Source organism: Schistocerca americana, chromosome 6 (assembly GCF_021461395.2).
Source record: "Schistocerca americana isolate TAMUIC-IGC-003095 chromosome 6, iqSchAmer2.1, whole genome shotgun sequence".
Taxonomy (NCBI): Eukaryota; Metazoa; Arthropoda; class Insecta; order Orthoptera; family Acrididae; genus Schistocerca; species Schistocerca americana.
The window spans coordinates 88375377-88399764 of NC_060124.1; the positions used below are offsets into that span (position 1 = coordinate 88375377).

Below are 24388 nucleotides of genomic sequence, written 5' to 3' on the forward strand. Positions count from 1 at the left end.
CTGGCCAGGTGAATACTGGGTTATAAATACAAAATCAAGTATGGTTAATGCAGTAGTAGGCTTAATAATGAGTTAAAAAAATAGGAATGCGGGTAAGCTACTACGAACAGCATAGTGAATGCATAATTGTAGCCAAGATAGACACGAAGCCCACACCTACTATAGTAGTGCAAGTTTATATGCCAACTAGCCCCACAGATGATGAAGAGATTAGTGAAGGGAGATGAAAATTTAATAGTCGTGGGGGACTGGAATTCGATAGTAGGAAAAGGAAGAGAATGAAAAATGGGGGTAAGGGATGAAAGAGGAAGCCGCCTGGTAGAATTTTGCACAGAGCATAACTTAATCATAGGGTCATTCCACACCAAGTGGTCTAAAACTGAAAAAAGTTCCCACCATCATGGTCTCCAATTTTCGTCAAATTTTAACTGTAGCTTTAGTCAAGTGTTGAAGTAAGTTTCCCAAGATTTCAGGCCTCTAGCTGCAATAGCTGCTGATCTAGACCCCCTTGTCTGAAGTGTACTTAGTCCGTGTGCATGCAACATAAAAAAAATGTCATATTTGGAGTCTAATAAAATCGAAACTAATTCATAAGAATGGTTAGTAAGATGCGACCCTGTACAGTTTTTTTTGCTGATTCCAACGAAATTATGTATAACATTACTCATGCAAACCCCGGTCAAATAACTCGACTCAAAGTATACTTCAAAATTTGTCGTGACACAACGCGACAAATTTTGACCAATATTAAGACTGCAATGATTTCCTTGCAGTTGAAGATATGGACTTGAACTTTTGGCCAAGCTTCATGCTTGTGCTAGACATAATGCAGCCGGATTTGCAATGATCCAGGCCATATGGTCGCCCTGCAGTATCTCTTCAAATTAGGCAGTGTCAGCACAAACGGTAAAATTTACCAAAGTTTCAAGCCAATTACTAAAAAATAGTTGGCCTGAATCTGCTTGTGAATAGTATCACCTAAAAGAGAAACTCTTGCTCTACAAGACTGACATTTGTTTTTTTTTGCAACGCGACCATTAAGTACTCATTAACTCACATCAAAGTTGTTATATTTTGTATGCGCGATGCACTAATTTTTCTTCATTTCTAGGAATTTGAATCTTAATAGTCGCTTAGAATTACTGATATAATTGGATATTTCATTCGTGTTTTATTCAGTGATTGGCCAGTGAGAGATGTCAGAAGTTAATGAAGAAGAAGAATCGTTGGCCCCCTGTTCAATTGGAAAAGATGCTGCTGCATCGAAGTGCCATGTTATCTTCTATGCTAAGAAGACTGGATTCAAAGCGTTTAGTGATTTCACAGAATGTGACCAGAAATTGCTTGTTTCGCGTTCAGAAGCCAAACTTGACGAAAATTCCATCATTTGCTTCCACCATGAAGCCCTCTTCCTACATGAATATCAAGCGATGCAAAAGAAATGTTGCAATCCATTCAAGAAGAGGAATCACAATGTAAAAGCTGGACTTAGACTGCTTGATAATGAAACAGCTGCCAAACTTTGCCTGTTAAAGAAAAAAGAAGTGATTGATATAAAACCTGGTCAGAAGCTTTGCCCTCGCTGCATGTCGGCACTGAACCAAAAGCTAGAAGATTCATCATCACTATCAACCCAATCTGAACAAGATTTCACAACGGATGAAACTGAACCAGCCATCAACAAAAGTTTATCATTTATTGGTGCTTCACCATTGAAAAGAAGACAACTAAGTAAAAGAGATAAGCAAAGCTATGCAAAAAGAAAGATCTTGGATGCACAAAGTTTAATTGGGAATCAAATTGCTGCTGCTGTAGGAATCAATTACGATGAACAGCCAAGTTCAAGTAAAAGTCGCCCATGCAATAATTGTGCAGATCTTGATAATCTTATAGAAGAGTTGAAAGAAAAATGTAAAGTGTCAAATCGTAGGACAAAAGTTCAAATATTGACCTTGGTTCCAAGAAGCTGGACAATTAAAGATACGACAACAGCATTTAATGTATCAGAAAGAATGGTAAAGCAAGCGAGAAAACTGAAGAATGAGCAAGGTGTTCTAGCTTTTCCAGCAAATCGGCAAGGAAGGAAGCTTTCAGATGAAGTTGTTCAGAAAGTACATGACTTTTTTCAAGATGACGAATTCAGCAGACTTTGTCCAGGGAAGAAAGACTGTGTGCCTGTGAGAATTTCAGGAACAAAGGTGTACAAGCAAAAGCGGTTGTTGCTTTGCAATTTGAAGGAAATGTACGTGTCTTATCAGAAGCAAAATGGACCAGAAATTGGCTTCTCAAAGTTTTGCGAGCTTAGACCAAAATGGTGTGTTACAGTTGGCTCTGCTGGAATGCACTCAGTTTGTGTCTGTACAATACACCAAAATGTCAAGCTTATGCTCACTGGTGCATCAATCAATGAAGACTACAAGGAAATTCTTAGCAAAGCTGTTTGCAGCTTGGAAAACAAGGATTGTATGCTTCATCGTTGTGAAAACTGCCCTGGTCCAGAAGGTGTAGAAGCAGTTATTGCAACATATTTTGAAGATAATGACCCTGAAGAACTGATTGAGTACAAACAATGGATTCATACCGACAGGGATACTTTAGAAACAAAGCAGCTTTCAACAGAAGAGTATGTTGAAGATATTGCAGCAAAAATTTGGAACCTGTCTTGTCATCACTACATTGCCAAGCATCAAAGCCAGCACCTGAAAGCTCTCAAAACTGATTTGAAAGAAGGCGAATTCATAATACTAATGGATTTTGCTGAAAACTATTCATTTATTGTTCAAGATGCAGTGCAAGGCTTTCACTGGGAAAACAGTCAAGCAACAGTTCATCCATTTGTAGTCTACTACTGTGAAAACGAAGAGGTGCAATGTGTGAATCTTTGTGTTATTAGTGACTGCCTTCGACACGATACGATTACTGTCCATGTTTACATTGGAAAAGTAATCAATTACCTGAAGATGCAATTTTCCAAAATAAGCCACATCCACTACTTCAGTGATGGTTCAGCTGCACAATATAAGAATTTCAAGAATTTTCTCAACTTATGCTATCACAAAGAAGATTTTGAAATAACAGCAGAATGGAATTTCTTTGGAACAAGCCATGGAAAGTCGCCTTGTGATGGCATTGGAGGCACAACAAAACGGTTGGCAGCAAGAGCAAGTTTGCAACGTCCATATGAAAACCAGATTCTAACACCCAAAGATCTTTTCAACTTCTGCAATGATAATATCAATGGAATCAAATTCTTTTTCATCAGCAAAGAGGAAGTTGAAGAAGAAAAAGCTTCTCAAGAAGAAAGATTCCTGCAAGGGCACACTCTAGCTGGCACAAGAGAAAACCACCATTTTTTGCCCATTGATATGACGACAATTAAGGTCAGTAGAGTTTCTAATGATGCGACATCTTTTTTGGCCAAAATTAGTGCTGCTGAAGTAGTAGTTCAAGTCATGGATCTTCAGCCTGGGCAGTATGTTGCTTGCATTTATGAAAAGAAATGGTGGATTGGAAACATCGTTGAAATCTCAGTCGAACAGAAAGATGCTTTCATAAGCTTTATGCATCCTCATGGTCCTGCAAGTTCATTTTATTGGCCCTTAAGACGTGATACTTGCTGGATTCCAGAACAACTTATCATTGGTGTTATTCCAGCTCCATCAGTGACATCATCTGGTCGGCAATACAGTTTTCCTGAAAGCATTCTCTTGCAAATCAACGATGCTTCCAGAATGATGAAGTAACTGAGGAAGACAGGCTTGGGAACCTGCATAAAGAAACCCACAATCAGGCTTGGGATCCTGTGGTAAAGACACCCTGTAATCAGGCTTGGGAACCTGCAGTAAAGATACCCACCCGTGGCTGTTACTGCATGGCTATCGGGCGTGGCCCCTATGGCGATGGGGATGCTGGTTTTATTGTGATAACCAGTAATGGCTCAGCCATCATGGACCAACGCAGGGCACTGCGCACACAAAATATAAGATACTTTGACCTGAGTAAATAAGCACTTAATGGAAGCGTTGCAAAAGAAAAATATATCCATCTCGTAGAGCAAGAGTTTCTCTTTCAGATGATACTATTCACAATTAAATCCAGGCTGACTATTTTGTAGTAATGGGCTTTGAACTTTGGTAAATAAAGCCATTTGCGCTGACACTGCCAAATTTGAAGAGATTTTGCAAGGCGACTATAAAGCCTGGGTAGTTGGAAATCCAGCTGTATTATGTCCAGCACAAAGATAAGACTTGGTAAAAAGTTCAAGTCCATATCTTTATCTGCAAGGAAATTATTGCAGTCTGAATATTGGTCAAAATTTGTCGCATTAAGTCACGACAGAATTAGGGGTACACTTTGAGTCGACTTGTTTGACCGGATTTTGCATCAGTAATCTTATAATTAATTTCGTTTGAATCAGCACAAAAAACTGTACAGGGTCTCATCTTACTAACCATTCTTATGAATTGGTTTCAATTTTATGAGACCCCAAAAATGGCATTTTGTCTGATGTCGCGCGCATGCGAACTTACTACCCTTCAGACAAGGGGGTGTAGATCAGCAAGTATTGCAGCTAGAGGCTTGAAATCTTGAGAAACTTAATTTAGCACTTGACTAGTGCTACAGATAAAATTTGAAGAAAATTGGAGACATGATGGTGGGAAGGTTTAGACCACTTGGCATGGAATGACCCCATAGCTAACAATTGGTTCAAGAACCATGAAAGAAAGCGTTATATGTGGAAGAGGCCTGGAGACACTGGAAGGTTTCAGATAGGTTATATGATGGTAAGACAGAGATTTAGGAACCACATTTATATTGTAAGACATTTCTAGGAACAGATTTGGACTCTGACCACAATCTATTGGTTATCAACTGTAGATTAAAACTGAAGAAATTGCAAAAAGGTGGGAATTTAAGGAGATGGTAAAACTGAAGAACCCGCAAAAAGGTGGGAATTTAAGGAGATGGGACATGGATAAACTGGAAGAACCAGACATAGTAGAGAGTTTCAGAGAGAGCATTAAGGAATGATTGACAAAAATGGGGGAAAGAAATACCGTAGAAGAAGAATGGGTAGCTTTGATAGATCAAATAGTGAAGACAGCAGAGGATCAAGTAGGTAAAAAGCAGAGGGCTAGTAGAAATCCTTGGGTAACATAAGAAATACTGAATTTAATTGATGAAAGGAGAAAATATAAAAATGCAGTAAATGAAACAGGCAAAAAGGAATACAAACGTCTCAAAAATGACATATATAGGAAGTGCAATATGGCTAAGCAGGTGGGTAGAGGACAAATGTAAGAATGTAGAGGCATATATCACTAGAGTAAGATAGATACGCCTATAGGAAAATTAAAGAGACCTTTGGAGAAATGAGAACCACTTGTGTGAATATCAAGAGCTCAGATGGAAAACCAGTTCTGAGCAAAGAAGGTAAAGGAGAAAGGTGGAAGGGGTATACAGAGGGTCTATACAAGGGCGATGTACTTCACGACAATATTATTTTAATGGAAGAGGATGTAGATGAAGATGAAATGGGAGATAAGATACTGCATGAAGAGTTTGACAAATCATGAAAGACCTAAGTCGAAAAAAGGCCCCGGGAGTAGACAACATTCCATTAGAACTACTGATAGCCTTGGGAGAGCCAGCCCTGACAAAATCTACAATTTGGTGAGCAAGATGTATGAGACAGGCAAAATACCCTCAGACTTCAAGAAGAATATAATAATTCCAATCCCAAATAAAGCAGATGTTGACAGGTTTAAAAATCACTGAACTATCAATTTTATAAGTCACAGCTGCAAAATACTAACACGAATTCTTAACAGATGATAGGAAAAACTAGTAGAAGCCGACCTCAAGGAAGATCAGTTTGGATTCCTTAGAAATGTTGGAACACGTGAGGCAATACTGACAGTACGACTTACCTTAGAAGATAGATTAAGGAAAGGCAAATCTAATTTTCTAGAATTTGTAGACTTGGAGAAAGCTTTTGACAATGTTGACTGGATTACTCTCTTTCAAGTTCTGAAGGTGTCAGGGGTAAGATACAGGGGGTGAAAGGCTATTTACAATTTGTACAAAAAGCAGATGGCAGTTATAAGAGTCGAGGGGCATGAAAGGGAAGCAGTGGTTGGGAAGGGAGTGAGACAGGGTTGTAGCCTATCCCCGATGTTATTCAATCTGTATATTGAGCAAGCAGTATAGGAAACAAAAGAAAAATTCTGAGTAGGAATTAAAATCCATGGAAAAAAATAAAAACTTTGAGGTTTGCTGATGACATTGTAATTCTGTCAAGAGACAGCAAAGGATCTGGAAGAGCAGTTGAATGGAATGGACAGTATCTTGAAAGGAGGATATAAGATGGACATCAACAAAAGCAAAATGAGGGTAATGGAATGTAGTCAACTAAATGAGGTGATGCTGAGGGAATTAGATTAGGAAATTATACACTTAAAGTAGTAGATGAGCTTTGATATTTGGGGAGCAAAATAACTGATGATGGTCAAAGTAGAGAGGATATAAAATGCAGACTGACAAAAGCAAGGAAAGCATTTCTGAAGAAGAGAAATTTGTTAACATTGAGTATAGATTTAAGTTCAGGAAGTCGTTTCTGAAAGTATTTGTATGGAGTGTAGCCATGTATTGAAGTGAAACATGGTGACTGTAAGAAGGGATCAGTTGGTAGGACATGTTCTGAGGCATCAAGGGGTCACCAATTTAGTATTGGAGGGTAAAAATCATAGAGCGAGACCAAGTGATGAATACACTAAGCAGATTCAGAAGGATGTAAACTGCAGTAGGTACTTGGAGATGAAGAAGCTTGCAAAGGATAGAGCAGCATGTAGAGCTGCATCAAACCAGTCTCTGGGCTGAATACCACAACAGCAATCATCATAGTTGCTATAATGACATCATGATTGCTAATCCCTGTTTGTATACTGAAATCGTCGATAAGGTCCGATCTATTTGTAGCTACAAGGTCTAATGTATTTCTGTGGCACGTGGGCTGCTGTGCTAGATGCTCAAGACAATTTTCAGGAAACGTGTTCAGAAGTATTTCGCGTCACTGTCTGTCTTTACCCCCCTTTCCCCCACAGTGAATCCATAGACATCCCAGTCTGTACTCAGCAAGTTAAAGTCGCGTCCAACAAGTATTGCATGATCTGGGTGTTTACGCATTATTCTGCATAGACTTCCTTTGAAAGACTAGAACTGTCACCGCAGAATTGGATGGCTGGTTAAAACATCCAACAATTAACTTGGTTTCACCTACACCTGTTATAAGTGACCAGATGACTTTACTGTCACACTTACTTAACTTCGACCCCATTAGATACAATATTTTGTCAACTGCAATGAACACTTCTCCTCCTATGGCCTCTAATCTGTCTTTCCGATATATGTTCCATGACTCACTAAATATTTCAGAGCTTTTCCACTTTAGGTTTCAGCCAGCTCTCAGTCCCAAGAATAATTTGAGAACTTTCCTGGAGGGCAGTTAATTTGGGAACTTTATTATGAATACTTCGACAGTTTACTGATAAAATTGCGAACGTCAAAGTGTCTTTATTGTGAGTGCCGTTTGACTTCCCTTGCTGCGTATTAATTGGCGAGGGTGCATTAGAGCATCTAAAACTCCAGCCTAGCTGGAACAATCCTCATGTGCATTCCACGAGAACTCTACTACCAGAGTAGCTTCTTCCTTTGTGTAGGGCACCGCTAACCTTTCAAGGGCAGTCCTACAAATCTCCACATGATAACATAGGACTAGAAATCTGCAGCCAAGACTGGGACAGAGTTGACGAAGGCTTTGGTTGAGACGCTCCACTAGGCTCCAAACCAAAGAACCCTGGTCAACTGGGAACAGTACTACAAATTTCGAGCTGTACTTGTACCCCGCACTTGAGGCCAGCTGTCTTCAACAGCTCCACCAGTCACCTGTACAAGCTGAGGATTGCCGCAGAACCCACGCCTCGCAGGCATCGTTGGTGCTAACATGAGACACGTCATCCAGATGAATGCACTCCGCATGCTCGATAGTCACAGGCAAGGCCACCTCCACATGTCAGATGAGGACCTCAGGTAGACATACCGAGTCCACGTTGACTTTCTTTCCAGCCTTGAACGCTATCTGCCTAAGGGGATCCATAACACGCCTAACATTGGAGCTCTCAATAACTAGTAAACCCCTCCCCTCTTGTGCCCGCTCGAACCCTGCTGAAGGAGTGGCCACCTATCTACTCTTAGGGTGAATGGGCGAGGCCAGGTGACCACTCCACATTGGCCCTCCACCTTGAGCAACGCGAGTGCGTTACCGCCCACCACTCACCCTGCTGTGAGGGCAGATCCACCGCATTAGGTGCACTAGAAGGTGCCTCAAAGGCAGAGCCTGTAGGCAAAACAAGTGACACATGAGGTGTCCCATGCGATGTGCCAGTCTCGTCCACTGTTACACTCCGAGGCAGCAGGCTGAAGGTGACTGACTGTAGCCAAAAACACATCCAGCTGTTCGCCAACTGTGGCAAGCTCCTCCTGCATGCGCACACAGCATGCACACATCATAGCCGTCCTAACAAGACCAACTGAAGAATTGAACTATAAAAGCAGACAATCTTAGATATGCAACTTGCTAACCTCCTGATGTGTCACGTGTTAATGAGCTACGTAGCTGGCTGTTCAGTGAGCAACTATTACACTACAGAATGAGTGAATTTACACTTACAAAAACCCAAGACTAAAGCTCTTAAACAAAGACACACATATATACAAAATTTAATAAATATATTACGTGGAAACCAGAATGAGATTTTCACTCTGCAGCGGAGTGTGCGCTGATATGAAACTTCCGGCAGATTAAAACTGTGTGCCCGACCGAGACTCGAACTCGGGACCTTTGCCTTTCGCGGGCAAGTGCTCTACCATCTGAGCTACCGAAGCACGACTCACGCCCGGTCCTCACAGCTTTACTTCTGCCAGTATCTCGTCTCCTACCTTCCAAACTTTACAGAAGTTCTCCTGCGAACATCCCCCAGGCTGTGGCTAAGCCATGTCTCCGCAGTATCCTTTCTTTCAGGAGTGCTAGTTCTGCAAGGTTCGCAGGAGAACTTCTGTAAAGTTTGGAAGGTTGGAGACGAGATACTGGCAGAAGTAAAGCTGTGAGGACCGGGCGTGAGTCGTGCTTCGGTAGCTCAGATGGTAGAGCACTTGCCCGCGAAAGGCAAAGGTCCCGAGTTCGAGTCTCGGTCGGGCACACAGTTTTAATCTGCCAGGAAGTTTCATATTACGTGGAAAGCACAGAAAAAGATAAACACTTAACATGCCGCTCTGTAGATGTATGTCAGCTGAGAGGTGGAGTCTTTGGAAGACCCATATGCAAGTCCTGTCCAATCCATCCACCCAGCATCACCTACTCCAGCCCCATCACAGGCTTATCATACCCCATCAGAGGCCGCCATGTTATATACTAGGTCTGCTGCAATCGCTGCACATCATTTTACACTGGTATGACAACCAGCCAGCTGTCAACTAGAATGAATGGCCATCACCAAACAGTTTGCCAAAAACAAGGTGGATCACCCTGTGGCACAACATGCAGCAGAGCACAACATGCAAGATTTCAATGGTTGCATCACAACCCATGTCATCTGGATCCTCCCCACCACCACCAGCTTTTCTGAGCTGCACAGATGGGAGCTATCTTACAGCACATCCTTCTCTCCCACAACCTTTCTGGTCTAAACCTAAGGTACCTGTATCCCCGCTGAATCTGTGTCCCCACATCAGCAAGTCGTGTGCTGTTATGTCATTTCCTAGTCTATGAAATTGCTTGCCCAGCCATCTGCCACATGCCCCCTCTACCTGCAGGCCTAGTATAGCATCGCTTCTTGAAAAAAGTAAAAAAGTAATGTAAATCACTTTATCGATATGTGACTTCAATGGAGCTGCTAAACATGCTCAGAGAATTGTAAGTACTATTATCTCTGTATTGTAGTATATAAGAAAAGGTTTCTTCTTTGTCTTCTGTGCCTGGTTGATTCTGATGTCGCATTTAGATTATGATCTGTAAAGAATTATTTCTACTGTATGTAGTGTATTTAGAATTTCTGCTAAATAAATATGTCAGTATTTAATGCAGTATGTGTTTTTGTTAGTAGCAAGAAAGTACCTTTCCTGTCCCCTTTATTTAATTAATTATGTAGCAGTTAAATGTTACACTGGCCATTTGTAATTGCATTGTTGAAGCGCTGCCATTGCTGTTAAAATGTGTAAAAATTTCTTTATAGCTATTTAATTCTGAAAGTATTGAAAGGATTTAATCCCAGTAAATGTAAAATGGCGTCTCATAATTTCCATTTAATTTTAGGCCAAAGGTACAGTTATATTGAAAGGAATTATTTTAATTGTCTACACTGCCATTGCAAGTAGGCATCTATACTGGAGCATTGAGCCTCGCAGAGAAAAATAATTGTTTGAATGTTATATTAAATTTGCTTATCGCGTAAGTAGTGAAAGATAATTTTTTTATCCATTGTGGGTAAGACTGGGGTCTTCTCATTGGAGTATGCATGATATTTCTGGCCATAGCGCCCTGAGAAAATTTAGCTGTGGGTTTAATGAACGTAAAAGAGATTTTCTTTAATCAAACATTTTCATTCCAAATTAACGGAACATTTTTTTCTCTCTTATCAAAAAAGCAAGTTGCGCGATACTAGCTAGCCCACAGACGGCACCTCACTCTTGTACGAACTGCTAGACGCTCCCCCTCCCCTAACCCCCTCCCTCCCTCCTGCCTCTCCATCCCTCACCTCACCTCACCTCTTCTCATCCTGCCCCACTCTCCCTCCTCACCCCAGTACTCTCTGTGGGGCAGGAGTGAGGTGGCAGTCGACTGAGCACAATGCAGGGAAACAGGTGTGTGTATGTGTGTGTGTGTGTGAGAGAGAGAGAGAGAGAGAGAGAGAGAGAGAGAGAGAGAGAGAGAGTGAGTGAGTGAGTATGCGCATGTGTGTTTTGCCTACAAACTTAAAAAAGGAATTGCATTCCAAAAGCTATCAAAGCTCTGTACCTTTTGTTTGTGCATCCGTCGACAACGCGATGCTTCTGCCTATTGGTGAGTCGTCTCCTTATTCCTAAATAATTCATAAGTCTCAATCAGAACTTTCCAGGGCTTTCCATACATTGTTAAAATCTTTGTCTTAGAGAAAGCTCAAAAAGCAGTCACAGAATTCAGTTCATTGTGTTTATTTTGTCCAACTCTTGCGTCTGTTTCAACCATTCTGTTAAGATTTCCGTGCTTGTGCAATTTTACATGGTATGCCTTTTAATTTATGACAAACTGAAACTTTATCTTTAAAAACAAATATGTTTTACCATACCAGAATTATATGTAATTTCACAAGATAGGCAGTATATTCATGCTACACATACATGACGTGCTGCTATAACAGAATTGCATAAAATGTTTTTTTAACATGTGTAAGAAATTTTACTGTCAGTCTTGCCTTCACACTTTCCACTCTTGCATTTATAACTGCAGAGTGTAAGTGACTAAAAACCGTGAGTTCAGATGCTTTACATCAAGCTATGGTGTGCATACAACTGGAAGAAACCAGAAGAATTTTTATTTTGTGTCACATAAAATCATCATCATTTATCATTATTTCATTGTTTGTCATTAAAGTTGGATTTTTCATTCTGTTTTCAGGAGTTGTGTTGACTTACCGCAACCTGGATGCACAGGCACAGTCACTAATAAAGGCATGGGAGTGGGCATCTAAAGACAGCATTCTGCATACACTACCTTTACATCACATGCATGGTGTTGTCAATGCCCTGCTTTGCCCACTCCTAGTTGGTGCCAGGTATCTTAACCTCAGACAATCTCAGTGCAAATCTATAACTTAGATCGAAGGAAAAAGTTGAAGCATAGTTACTTATTTATCCAGATTTTGCTGAAATCATACACAAATATGTTATCAATATTGTCAGTGTTGCTATTGGCATCACTGTAATTTTTTCCCCATCTTCATTTCTCATCCTGTCTCTTTCCTCTTTCCCCCCTTTTGCTTTTAATATTTTTAAGAAACGTAATATATATAAAAACTGGTGACAGGTATTTGCATATTAATTTCAGAGTTGTTATGCTACCAAAATTTGATGCTCCAACTGTATGGGCGAAGCTTCTAGCATTAAATACAGTGGCTGCAGAAAGAGTCAACATTTTCATGGGTGTGCCAACTATGTATGTCAAGCTAATTCAGGAGTATGACCATGCATTTGGCAATAATGAACGCATGAAAGAGTACATTCATTCTGTTTGCTCCCAAAAGATAAGGTAATTATTTTTCTGTGTATTAAATTTCAGCAAAAAGTATTATTTATGGATTAATATTTCATAATAAATTAGCTTCATTGCTTGCTTTAGGTTACTGAAACTTATGATGTGAATTATAGATCTTCCAATTAAGGTACTCCCAATACTTGCAACATTACAGTTAACTCTCAAAATTCAACAAATTGCATTTCAATATATTTGCTGCAATATATTAAATTTTGTTTTTTTCCAAACTCTGAAGAAATTTCATTGTGTCCATGCTTAATCTCTTGACGGCTGAAAATTAAGCAGTGCTGCAGTTGTGAGAAAGTTCATAGGTCTCTCAGGAAGTATAAAGCTTTTTATCATAACGGTGGTACATCATGAGGTCTTAATTACATACAGAAGTTCATGTTTCCGAGGAACAAGTTGGCCTATTACGTGGACAGAGTAATGTGTTTCAGATGCACATGATAAGTTTTCCTGACTTGCCAAGTTTCTTGGGGCATATTCTAAACTGGAACATAACAATCCTTGACAAAAATAAGCTTGTTTCAAAGAACAGAAAATTCAGAAAACAGTGCGTGCTCTTTTAAAGCATGATAGGTCGACTTTGGTATGGGAACTAGTGTGAAAGTGCAAGCTATATTTAGTAGCTCGGTACAGTGATAAAACCTTAAAAAAAATGAGCATTGCTCCATGATTGTTGCTGCGTGGGGTAGCCGCTACCCCCCCTCCCCGTCGGAGGTTGGAGTCCTCCAATGGGCATGGGTCTGTATGTTGTCCTTAGTCTAAGTTAGATTAAGTAGTGCGTAAGCATAGGGACCGATGACCTCAGCAGTTAGGTCTCATATGAATTTACCACAAATTTCCAAAATTTTCCATAGATGTTTCAGAATAACATTTTCACAGTCACATTTGGCTTATACTGCCAGTGTAGTACTACTTGTGTTTATTGTTGTCTAACACTGTAAGAACTAGTGCCATTCCCTTGCTGATACATTGTTTGGTAGTTTAGTGATGCATGGTTGTACTATACCATGTCATTATATGCTGTGAGTAGAGAACAATTTTAGGGTTTTGTGGTGACTGCCGTACTCACTGCCAAAATTATTATTTTACTGAGCAATAAAAAGTTACATTCAGCACTAACATTGTTCACTCACAGGTAGCACAATTATCAGTGCTGTGACATTTGCTTGTTAAACACAGAAGAATGGTCCTCACTCTTTTTAAAGCATTGGCAGAGTAACAGAATCAGCTTGTAGGCCTCTACAAACCCAGTATTTGATTATGTACTTGCACACTCACTTGCTTTTGTATCACGGTATTCTTGCAAATGATATGATTCCGTACCTTACTTGTATTACGTTAATAAAACTTTGTCTCATAAAGTCATTTGTGCTGCAGCTGTTTTGTTGATATTTGTGCTACAGCTGTACAACTAGACTTCAGTTAAGTGTAGTTAATTGTTACATATAATAAAGAATTATTTCTCTCACCCTCCTGTTCTTGCATTGTAAATATTGTTATAATGAAACCATCACACAGTGAGAGTGATATTCTTTCTTAGGTTAATGGTGAGTGGTTCAGCACCATTGCCAGCACCTATAATGGAACGTTGGGAAGAAATAACTGGCCATCGTCTTCTGGAACGATATGGAATGAGTGAGACAGGCATGATCCTATCAAACCCCCTTCATGGAGAAAGAAAGCCTGGTTTGTGTGTATAGAAATATTTATCTTATGTTGCCTGTAGAGTAGTTCTGGTGACATTTCTTCTCTTTCTGTGTGTTGTTAATGTAAGCACACGTGAAACTGCATTTCTAACTCTGAAATAGGGAATAGTATCAAAAGACGTTAGAAACCTGACAACTTAAAATATGATTTATGGATTAAGTCCTGTATATTTTGTAAGAAGCTTTGGAGATAACTCTATAATACGTGTGTAAATTAATGGCACGAATGGAAGGGTGAAGCAGAGGTAACATTACTCATATTTTGATATTACATTGACCTTTCAGTTAGAAGCCATACAAATGCTTTCCTGCTGGTAGATAGAGGGGCATAGTTTTTTCACAGTTGTATCTTTCTTTTTATTCCATTTATATAAAAAGTAAAATTCACTTGAGAAAACCATAATATTAAAAAGCCATTACTTACCTTGAAGAGGGTCTTACCTTCAAGAGGGGAAATTGCAGTGCTACTGATAAAAACTTTAAAAAATTACAAAAATTGTGTAGCTTTCAGAAGTATTAGTTCCTGCTTCACGGAGGAAAGAGTGATGGACTGGGGACAGTGAGAAGGGAGGATCAGGTTACTCGGACCTCGGGATGTGAGGGACCCATCACAGTGGAACAGTGAAATTGTCCCTAGCAATTGTCAAGTCATGATGTTCATTGAACACAACTGGTAGTAATTTTAATGTACATTAAAAATGCAGAGTATGCATAAAATTATTTAATAGTGAGATGCTTAAAGACAGTAACATAACTGGTAATCTGATTCCCAAATCCCAATACAGGCAGGAATTGGCAGAGGGGTTGCATGTGGACTTCAGTCCCAGTGACACTTAGAGTACATCTTTTCCCTTTGGATGGGGGAGTTAAAGTATATACCATCTGTCCAGAAAGTTCCAAAACTGATTTTATTCCTAGCGTATAAGCAACATCAGCACAGTAACTATGGTAGCCGCTTGAGCTAACAGTTGTAAACTACAGATGTTCATTCAACTAGGCAGTTGTCAGCAGGGGGTGTTAGTATTGGACATGTGGCTGTGGTGTGTCAGATAGTTGTAGCACAAATCACAATTCAACATCTCAAAAATATGTTCCAAACATTCTGGAGAATGTTTTGAAGAGAAGGAAGGTACATGCAAAGTTTGTTGTGCACACCTTGTCTCTTGAACAAAAACAATGGTATGTGGATATTGTCTTTGACTTGACTGAAATGCAAAATGTGAACAATTCCGGTCTGGGAAAATTCGTCATGGATGATGAGACTTGGTGTTACCAGTCTGAACAATAACGAAGTGCAGAAATTAGTGTCCAGGGCCAGTGCTTCGGTGACATCAAGCATGACAGTCGAGTGGAACAATATCCCAAAGGAGGACTTTCTGACAGTTTCACGTGGTTGTGTGAAAGTTCTGTACATTGTACTCAAATAGGGAGGAAGTCTGCCCCATTAGCTGAGTGGTCAGTGTTCTCTGAGTGCCAAGCAGTGGGCCTGGCCAGGTCTGAGATTTTCTCTGCCAATGGACTGGCTGTTGTACTCTCTTCCTCATCATTTCATCATCATTAGCTCACCCAATGTGGCGTCAACTGAAAAGACTTGTAACTTGGCGGCCAAACTTCCCCCGGCAGAGACTCCCACAGCCAGCAGTACCATACGATCATATTGTTGGGGGGGGGGGGGGGGGGGGGAAGCGCTCTGTTGTTTTATATTAATCCAGTCTCAAAACTTTTTTGGTTATCTTGAGTACTTTATATGTGCCTCTCAGCAGTACAAAATCAGAGGCAGAAAGTACACCACAATATGTTGCACAATCTAACTGTGATCTGAGGGAAAATATTCTGATTCCTCGAGACAGGCAATACTGATCCCCTTCCTCAAAATAGGAAAGATTGAACAGACCGAAGTAATTATTGCAGTAGAACAAATAATCAATAAATAACATGTAATTATGAAGTCCAAAGTAAAGAAAACTTGTCTGTAACATTTATTGTGATTTCATAAGCTATCACTATACACTACATTACTTGATTCTCATTCATATAGTAGTATATAGGATTTTTTGTGCAGGCAACACTTAGCAGGATTATTTGATACCTAATAGGCCTATGACACCACATTTCAATCTTGTCCAACTATGTGAAATCTCTCTTAAAGGGTTTGTCTTCCACTATACAAAATTATTTCTGTTTGAATAACGGTAACAGGTGGACTGCTGCCCCTCCTAATGAACTCCACACTATCAAGCAATTACTGCTGTAACGTGTGCCTCCTCCTGTTCCTTCCAGAAGGAATCCACCATCCTGTGTTGCCTCCACACCCGTCATACCAGGTTAACCCATAGTTAGATTTTGTGTAGCAAGCCACCGTATGTTGTGGTTGTGCAGCTTCACAGATCCTGATGGAGTGCCCCTCTTTCCATCTCTCCATGCTGAGCACGGTTTTTTTGATTCTTTGCCTAACATTGACAGACAACTCACGAACGGTTGATCTGCTTCTGCATTTTCTCTTTGAATTGTTTTTATTGACAGACATTATATTTTAAACTACTTTCAGGAGGAGGGAGTGAAATTGAACTGTTCGTTGCGGTGCCAGCGCTTTTTTCCACTTACGTTGTCTGTTCCTAATTAGGAATGATGTCGATCAAACAGTAGCAATTGCATGTAGTCGTTACTTGAAATGCCATACAGTAACATGTGCCATATGCTAATATAGTGAGTTCAAACTCCTACACTTATGAAAATTGTATCAAAAGAACAGTTTGGGGGGGGGGGGGGGGGGGGAGAGGGGGGGGGGAGATGGCAAGTCACTACTTGCATCATAACCCACATCCAGATGCATCATAACATCCAGATAACTATTGCAGTAAACCGATGTTGAATAAAAACGAGTCACTGAAATGTACGTTTTGAGCCATGAATGATTTGATGTGGACACTTGGAACTGATAATAATACCTTGATTGCAATTAGCTTCATCTCAATGCATACTCTGAGTGTTTATTAATGGGAACAGTTACCTGTAATAGTAGGAACTGTTATATTATTCAGTTGCACATCATACATGCATTAACAGGAAGTTGGTTTTGGATGTATTTGATCAAAGGTGGTTACCTGACTAATATTGCTTGTCACTTTATAACTAGATTAGCATGTAGAACTGTGAAATGTGAACTGATTTTAGGATAAGGAATAGACATAGGAGCAGAATTGATTCACTGGTTTAAGAATATGTCATGGCAATTGCACTTTTTACGTAAATGATTATTGATTAGTATCACACATGCATGCTTTCCAACTCAAATCTACTTAACTATAAATAATAACATCTGTTGATAACTTTCACCGTTCAACACTACACTTGTTCTAAAAATACTCAAGTCAGATTATCTAGTTATCTTGTAGTCTCACGACTCTACAACCTCCCAGCCACTGCTGCAACTTCAACATGTAGTACCGTCCAGTAGTTGTGATTCCAGACGAGTCCTTGCTTGTTTTGTGCTGTCAACTGTTACCCATAACAAGCCAACCTGTAGTGTCCGTTTCAGCATTGTAGGGCAACTTGGCCATTGTTATACATAGTGATGGCTTAATTCTGCAGCATTTTAGGCAGTACCAAAGAAGCATTTTCACTTGACAGTGTATCAGAGGCTGCCTCCACGAATTATCTCCATGAATGTTTGCCACAAACTAAAAAAGAATTAAGGCAACCCATCAACATGCTTCGTATCTTTGGGGATTCCCCTAACTGTTATACATCTTTGGTCTCCCTACCCAACTATCAGCACTGCTCCCTGTCTAAAATACATTTAGTTCTCTTTACAATAACATTTGATTCCACTATACATACTATTAAATACTAAATAATCTCACAGTTAATAAATATGGTTTTAAGCACAATGGTCAGTATGAAATGACATTAAATTCACCATTTACACGTAGAAATGAGATTGGGATTTAATAAACTACAGCAATAATCTATGATCGACACCAGTTCACAAGAGCTCATGCCTTGTGTGCTTCCCAGCTGAATTAGTTAATGTGACTGTTCATAGATTGTGTGAGCTTCCTCAATTCTGACATTCACACACAGCATCTGGCTTGTGGACCGAGCGAGGTGGCGCAGTGGTTAGACACTGGACTCGCATTTGGGAGGACGACGGTTCAATCCTGCGTCCAGCCATCCTGATTTAGGTTTTCTGTGATTTCCCTAAATCGCTCCAGGCAAATGCCGGGATGGTTCCTTTCCAAGGGCACGGCCGACTTCCTTCCCCATCCTTCCCTAATCCGATGAGACTGATGACCTCGCTGTCTGGTCTCCTTCCCCAAAACCAACCAGCCAACCATCTGGCTTGTGACATAGTAACTTGCTGATTCAGCATGTTAAAAAAACGAAAAGTAAATTTGAGTTATTGTTAAGGTGGTAATAAGTGTCTTGTTATAGTATCTCTCACTGCATGCTGGGTCTGGGGGACCCTCATCCATCACTTCTTTGCCAGGCGCCTTGGTCGTCCCTCTGTTACTATGTACCAACTATTTTTATGTGTGGCTAGCCCTATTTTCTGTTTTAGGGGTAGCACTCTGATGAACAGTGAGTGCTGTTCCCTTCTCTATTCGTGGACTATAAGGGATTGGGGGTGGGACAGCTGTGGGAGGGTCGCCCCTGTTGCATGCAGAGTCCCAGGAACCATTTTTCTGGTCCCACCCACCTGCTGATCTGATATATATAGAACAAAAGCGCTGGCAGGTCGATAGACACACAAACAAACACAAACATACACACAAAATTCAAGCTTTAGCAACAAACTGTTGCCTCATCAGGAAAGAGGGAAGGAGAGGGGAAGACGAAAGGAAGTGGGTTTTAGGGAGAGGGTAAGGAGTCATTCCAATCCCGGGAGCGGAAAGACTTACCTTAGGGGGAAAAAAGGACAGGTATACACTCGCACACACGCACATATCCATCCACACTATATATATATATATATATATATATAGTGAAAGTGAGAAGGCTAAAATGTAGTGGATATTAGCTGGACTGACAACAATATATATATATATATATATATATATATATATATATATATTTTTTTTTTTTTTTTTTTTTTTTTTTTTTTTTTTTTTTTTTTTTTTTGTTGTCAGTCCAGCTAATATCCACTACATTTTAGCCTTCTCACTTTCACTATTACAAATCTCCCGGCTAGAAAGCATTCTTCAGTCTGTTACTGTTTTTGCTCTCAATCTGGTTGGCAGATCAGATGCAGGCGAGGTTTCTCTCTCCACAGATAAGTCCTGGCAGACCCCTCGTCTGCTATGACCCAAGCACTGGCCCAAGAAATCACAGAGTATAGGTGTAAATTTAATCTCGTGTGAAATAAAAGTTAGACAGTGAATATAAAACCCAAGTTTTTCAGAGTTTGCATTGCTAATCAATGCAGTGAGATTTATTTTCTGTAACAAGTTTCGTTAAAAACTTCACTGCTACCTGTGCCACTCAAGGCACTCACTGTTCAAGTAATATTAGGAAAAGAACATGTTCTACTGCAAGATGATAGTGTATCTGATTGTTAAGTTTTGTGTTCATGTAACCAGTTTCTTAGCAACTTCAACATCTCTTGTGAATTACATTGCCTTGGAGTTTTGAATGGTAATTTCCATTCCTAATTAATCACGTAGTGAGAGTTGACCTGCTAGACCATGTTGCAGCTTTTATGTATATGCACTCCACAGTAATTTTTATGAAACTACCACAGCTGCTTTGTTTTAAATTTATTAATCTTGTTAGTTCATATGTTAGTAAACTATCTGTGTTTTCGAATATGTGTTTCAGGATCTGTTGGACACCCACTTCCTGGTGTCACTGTACGGCTAAGTGATAGTGGTGAAGTGCAGGTGAAAGGGGACAATGTTTTTTCCAGATACTGGAACAGGCCACAAGCCACAGCAAAAGAATTCACAGAGGATGGATGGTTCAAGACAGGTCTGTAGACTTACTGTGAGGAGTGATTTTAACTTCAAGATATCTCCTCTTATCTTCTCTTTCCCAAAACTTTCTTAGCATAAGTTCATACGTAACACACACCTTTACAATGAACACCATTACTCCGAGACCTGATTCCCTCCTGGCATATACAATGTTAAAATAACTCATGGAACTGCAACCAGGTTGTGTCGACAACTGCTGATATTTTGACAGGAGCACACCCTGCCATTTTCAAGACACAGCAATTCAATCCAATGTAAGGGAATTTAAAACCTCGGTTTTCAGAGAAATTCCAAAACGATAAAACACAAGCACCATCATAAACTAAAGAAGACCGATGTCAAGGGTTATCGATAGTGAAAGTAATCTAAAAGTGGGCAAAAGAGCATTAACTCTGTTCCTCTGTTTTTTGACAAAGGGGAAAGCAGGATTCCATGCAGATTTTAAACAACAACTGCCATCTCTATTTATAAGGTTACTTGCTAACTTGGTTTCAAGCGCTTCCTTAATAACACCATCCCAGTAGCTGGAAGTACATGCCATAACCTCTGTGTTGCTATATTCCAAAGGATGACCAGTGCCAAGGCAGTGCTCTGCAATGGCGGATTAGCTTGGCTGTTGTAAGCCTGTGTGATACTTATTCTCAGTACACTGCTCCTTCACAGTCCCTCAGCTGCATCTGGCTTTGCAAACCGAAATCATCCTTTATGGAACCTAAAAGGTTGGTGGTTGAAAAACACACTTCATATCACATATCCGCAAAATACGATCAGTCCTCTTTGAAATATTCTCTCCGTAAGGCAAAAAGGCTGTAGACTTTGGTGCCATAATGATAGCTAGTCAATAGTGCAATGCGCAGCTAATTTGCCTTTCACTATAACCATTCCAACAGAAGGTGAGTTGGAGATGGGCTGGTTGGTTGGTTGGTTGGTTGGTTGATTGGCTGTTTGGTGTGTGGGGATTGAAGGGACCAGAGTAGGTGGGTGAATTTGACTGACAAATTCTCAGGGTTCAAGATGACATTGCCCCTGTGAACCAGGACACAAAGTTCCCTTTCACAATGGGCCAGATGGTGACAACTATTAGCCTGCAGATGCAATTAAGTCTGATCAGGCTTCCTATAAACAGCTTGTCCCAATTTACCATCAACCTTTCCTTATGTCATCTTGATTTTAAATTCCCTTGCACTGTGCTGACCTGCTGCAGTTATGCCTTGAAAATGGCAGGATGTGCTGCTGTCAAAATATTGGCGGTTGTCAATGACGTGACCTGGCTGCATTCCCATAAGTTATATGAACAACAATGTTGCTAACCATGCAGCTAACAGAACTTTTCACACCTTGAATCTGCATATTCAGAGAATTTGTAGAAATAATAGGAAATGAAAAATGTTTTTTAATTTTCTTTTTAATTGGTTGGCATTCCTAAATTTTATATTGTGTTAGATGAGAGGTGTCAAATACATTTACACCCCAGTACATACCACACCTATGAACCCTCAACAGAAGGTAAAGTCAACATTAAACTTATTTCTTTGTCTAGTGTTACAGTTATATATGATACAGCTCAAATGAAACTAATTTTTATTGTCAGAAACAGATAACATTAACAAGGAACTGCAGAATCAGTCAAATTGGCTATTTTGAAAATTTGCCTATCTGTTATGACAATATTTTTGTTTGTGGAACTTTGATATTTTGTTGCTTAATTCTTATCAACAACAACTGCACTTTAGGAATTGTAGACATGTAGCTGTACTCATTGCTTTTAATTCTCACTATATACCTAGAACAACACCAGCAGACATTTTGTTTGCTTTACATATTTTTATCCACCTAGATTGCCCAAGAGTACTACAAATGTTCCCTTGACCTTTTTTGCCTATGGTTGACATGATACTACAAGGCGAACTGAAGCTACTGACCTGACTATTCCATCTCATTACACCTAAAGAGCTTGGTCGTGTGTAAATCATAATATGGTTATTGAAACTAGCTCATAAGTTGTTAAACAAGGGTGTTATGGAACTCTGAGAAAAGAGGAAGAGGTAAGCATCAGTTACCTTTAGCACTTTTTGTGGTGTGTTCAAAAATCGGAAAAAGAAATAGCAGAATGGAACATTTTAGATCAAAGCATCTGGAAGACTACCACAGCAAAATGTTGTACACCAGATTGCAACACAAATGCCGCTTGTAGTGAGAAATAAAAAGTCACAGTGCCACTTCTTAGATGATGATCTTAACTCACACTATGCACAGAGGCAGAAGCTCACAGGCAACTTGGAAATAACAGTTGCTGTATTCCTCTTTCTGAGTTGTGTCTACTGGTTATTTTCTTTTTGTCATTGGAGATGGAGCACGAGCACAAATTGCAAAATGATGGGTAAGGCAAATGGCCATACCTTGTGAGCTTCAGACTGAGGGGCAATTGTGTAAAGCGGCTGATCTTAAGATGAGCACAAAAATGAACTTTGATCAAGCTTCGCTTAAATATTAAGCTACCGCTAAGAGATAACCAGCAGCTGTGCATCAGATGCTGTGCTCATAACCATATAACTTCGCAGATGTATGATTACAATGATTTCTTTAAATGTTTTTCCATGAATTCCAGGATGTTGACTTATTACTTTAGAAAAGTAATATGCAATTTTCCACCCCACCTTTATCCAACTGAGTTGATGATCCATCTCAAGTAACCTTGATATATACAGGACATTGAAATGTGATCTTCCCTCCTCCCTTTTCCATGCTCACAATGTGTACAAGGCCCATAAACATTAATATTTAATGTGAGTCAGTGTACCCACTGTGGCTTTTGTCCCCTGATCAATAATGTAAAGAAATCTTTGCAATTATGTACTTAACATGTCTCAAATGATAGGGAACTTCATGCGTTTTCAGGTGACACAGCTGTTATAGAGGATGGTTACTACAGACTGCTCGGTCGGACATCAGTTGATGTCATTAAGACTGGTGGATATAAGGTGGGTGCGGTTGACATAGAAGCCAAGCTGTTGGCGCATCCAGCATTGGCAGATGTTGCTGTACTTGGTGTTGAGGACCCCACCTGGGGACAAAGGGTAAGTGTTATTATCTAGTGGGTTCCTGTGAGTCACTACAGCCTAAATTCCTTAATGAGTTCAGGGAATTTGTGGTCAGAAGTTGTAAGATATTATCTAATGATAACCCAAATGAACACACCCACAGTCTCATTGACACTGATTGCTCATCAGTGGCTGCTGAAGCCAAACCAGTGTTGTTGCTTCACCGCTTCAGCCATTGAGCACTGTTATTGAAATACATGATACTATTTTCTAGATTAAAACAGAAATAAACTGAAATTTATGCATATCACAACTATATTAAGTCTGTATTAGTGAGCCATGTGCTGAACAGTCACCTTTTTGTGGCCTTTATAGGCGTATGAAAAAGGGATGGACCAAAAACTTGTGCATAACACTATGTTGTCCCATATTATTGTGAATATGAAGCTGACAGTTGCATGCAGTATCACTTACAAGGTTTGAGACGGTGCAGTATTTATCCTGGCTGCAGCAACAAATCTTAGTTGGCATATTGTTACTTCACCCCTTCAGCAATTGAGCGCTGTTATTTAAATACGCTGTATTGCTTTCTAGATTAAAACAAAGGTAAACTAAAATATATGCATATTATAACTATATTGAGTGCCTATTTCTACCACGGATCATTCTCCCTCAAGTAATGAAACCGTAGTTGTTTTTACGTGTGTCAAATAGTATTGTTAAGCAGAATTTTTTCTGAAATCCTTATGACCTGTGTGGAGATAGACATTTCTTGCTGCAGGCATGTCTCAGCCTTAAGCATGTGGTGTGTTCTGGACAATTGGTAGGCATCATGATGAAAACCCCAAATATCTGAGACATTGACTAAACAAATGAGGATGATCACAGGATTGATCTGCCAATCTTGTCAGAGATTTATAAAATCTTTTATTTTATCTGTCCTATTTTTTACCACTGTTAAGGAGATGATGTTACTTTTGCTTCTGTCCTTTTTAAAATAGAGATCTGCACTACTTCAGTGACTCAGAGAGATTAAAATTAATGACAGAAGTGAAATGCTGACTACTTAAGCAGAAAACAGACATCATCTGGTTTATTCCATCATGTCACCAAGTATAAAATAATAATAATAATAATAATAATAATAATAATAATAAATACTAATTGTAGCATCTTATCAGTATAAATTAAAGAATCAGTCATGCCCCCATCCACACATTCCTTCTGCTCATACAAGTGAATAAATTTTCGTCTCTCCTTTCACATTTTTGTGTTGTGGTAACATCTGAATGTTATGCCAACAGACAAATTAATACT

The 24388-nt window shown here is 39.7% G+C and overlaps 1 protein-coding gene across 2 annotated transcripts in view; it reads left to right on the plus strand.

The window, feature by feature from the left end:
* The window catches only part of LOC124619823 (malonate--CoA ligase ACSF3, mitochondrial), a 108611-nt gene that overhangs the window by 57483 nt on the left and 26740 nt on the right, over window positions 1–24388 (plus strand). For both annotated transcript variants that reach the window (XM_047146427.1, XM_047146428.1), the window contains exons 5-9: window positions 11711–11867; window positions 12140–12340; window positions 13893–14038; window positions 19876–20025; window positions 22929–23107. In XM_047146427.1, the coding sequence (XP_047002383.1) occupies window positions 11711–11867; window positions 12140–12340; window positions 13893–14038; window positions 19876–20025; window positions 22929–23107 (833 nt within the window). The remainder of the gene's footprint in view (window positions 1–11710; window positions 11868–12139; window positions 12341–13892; window positions 14039–19875; window positions 20026–22928; window positions 23108–24388) is intronic.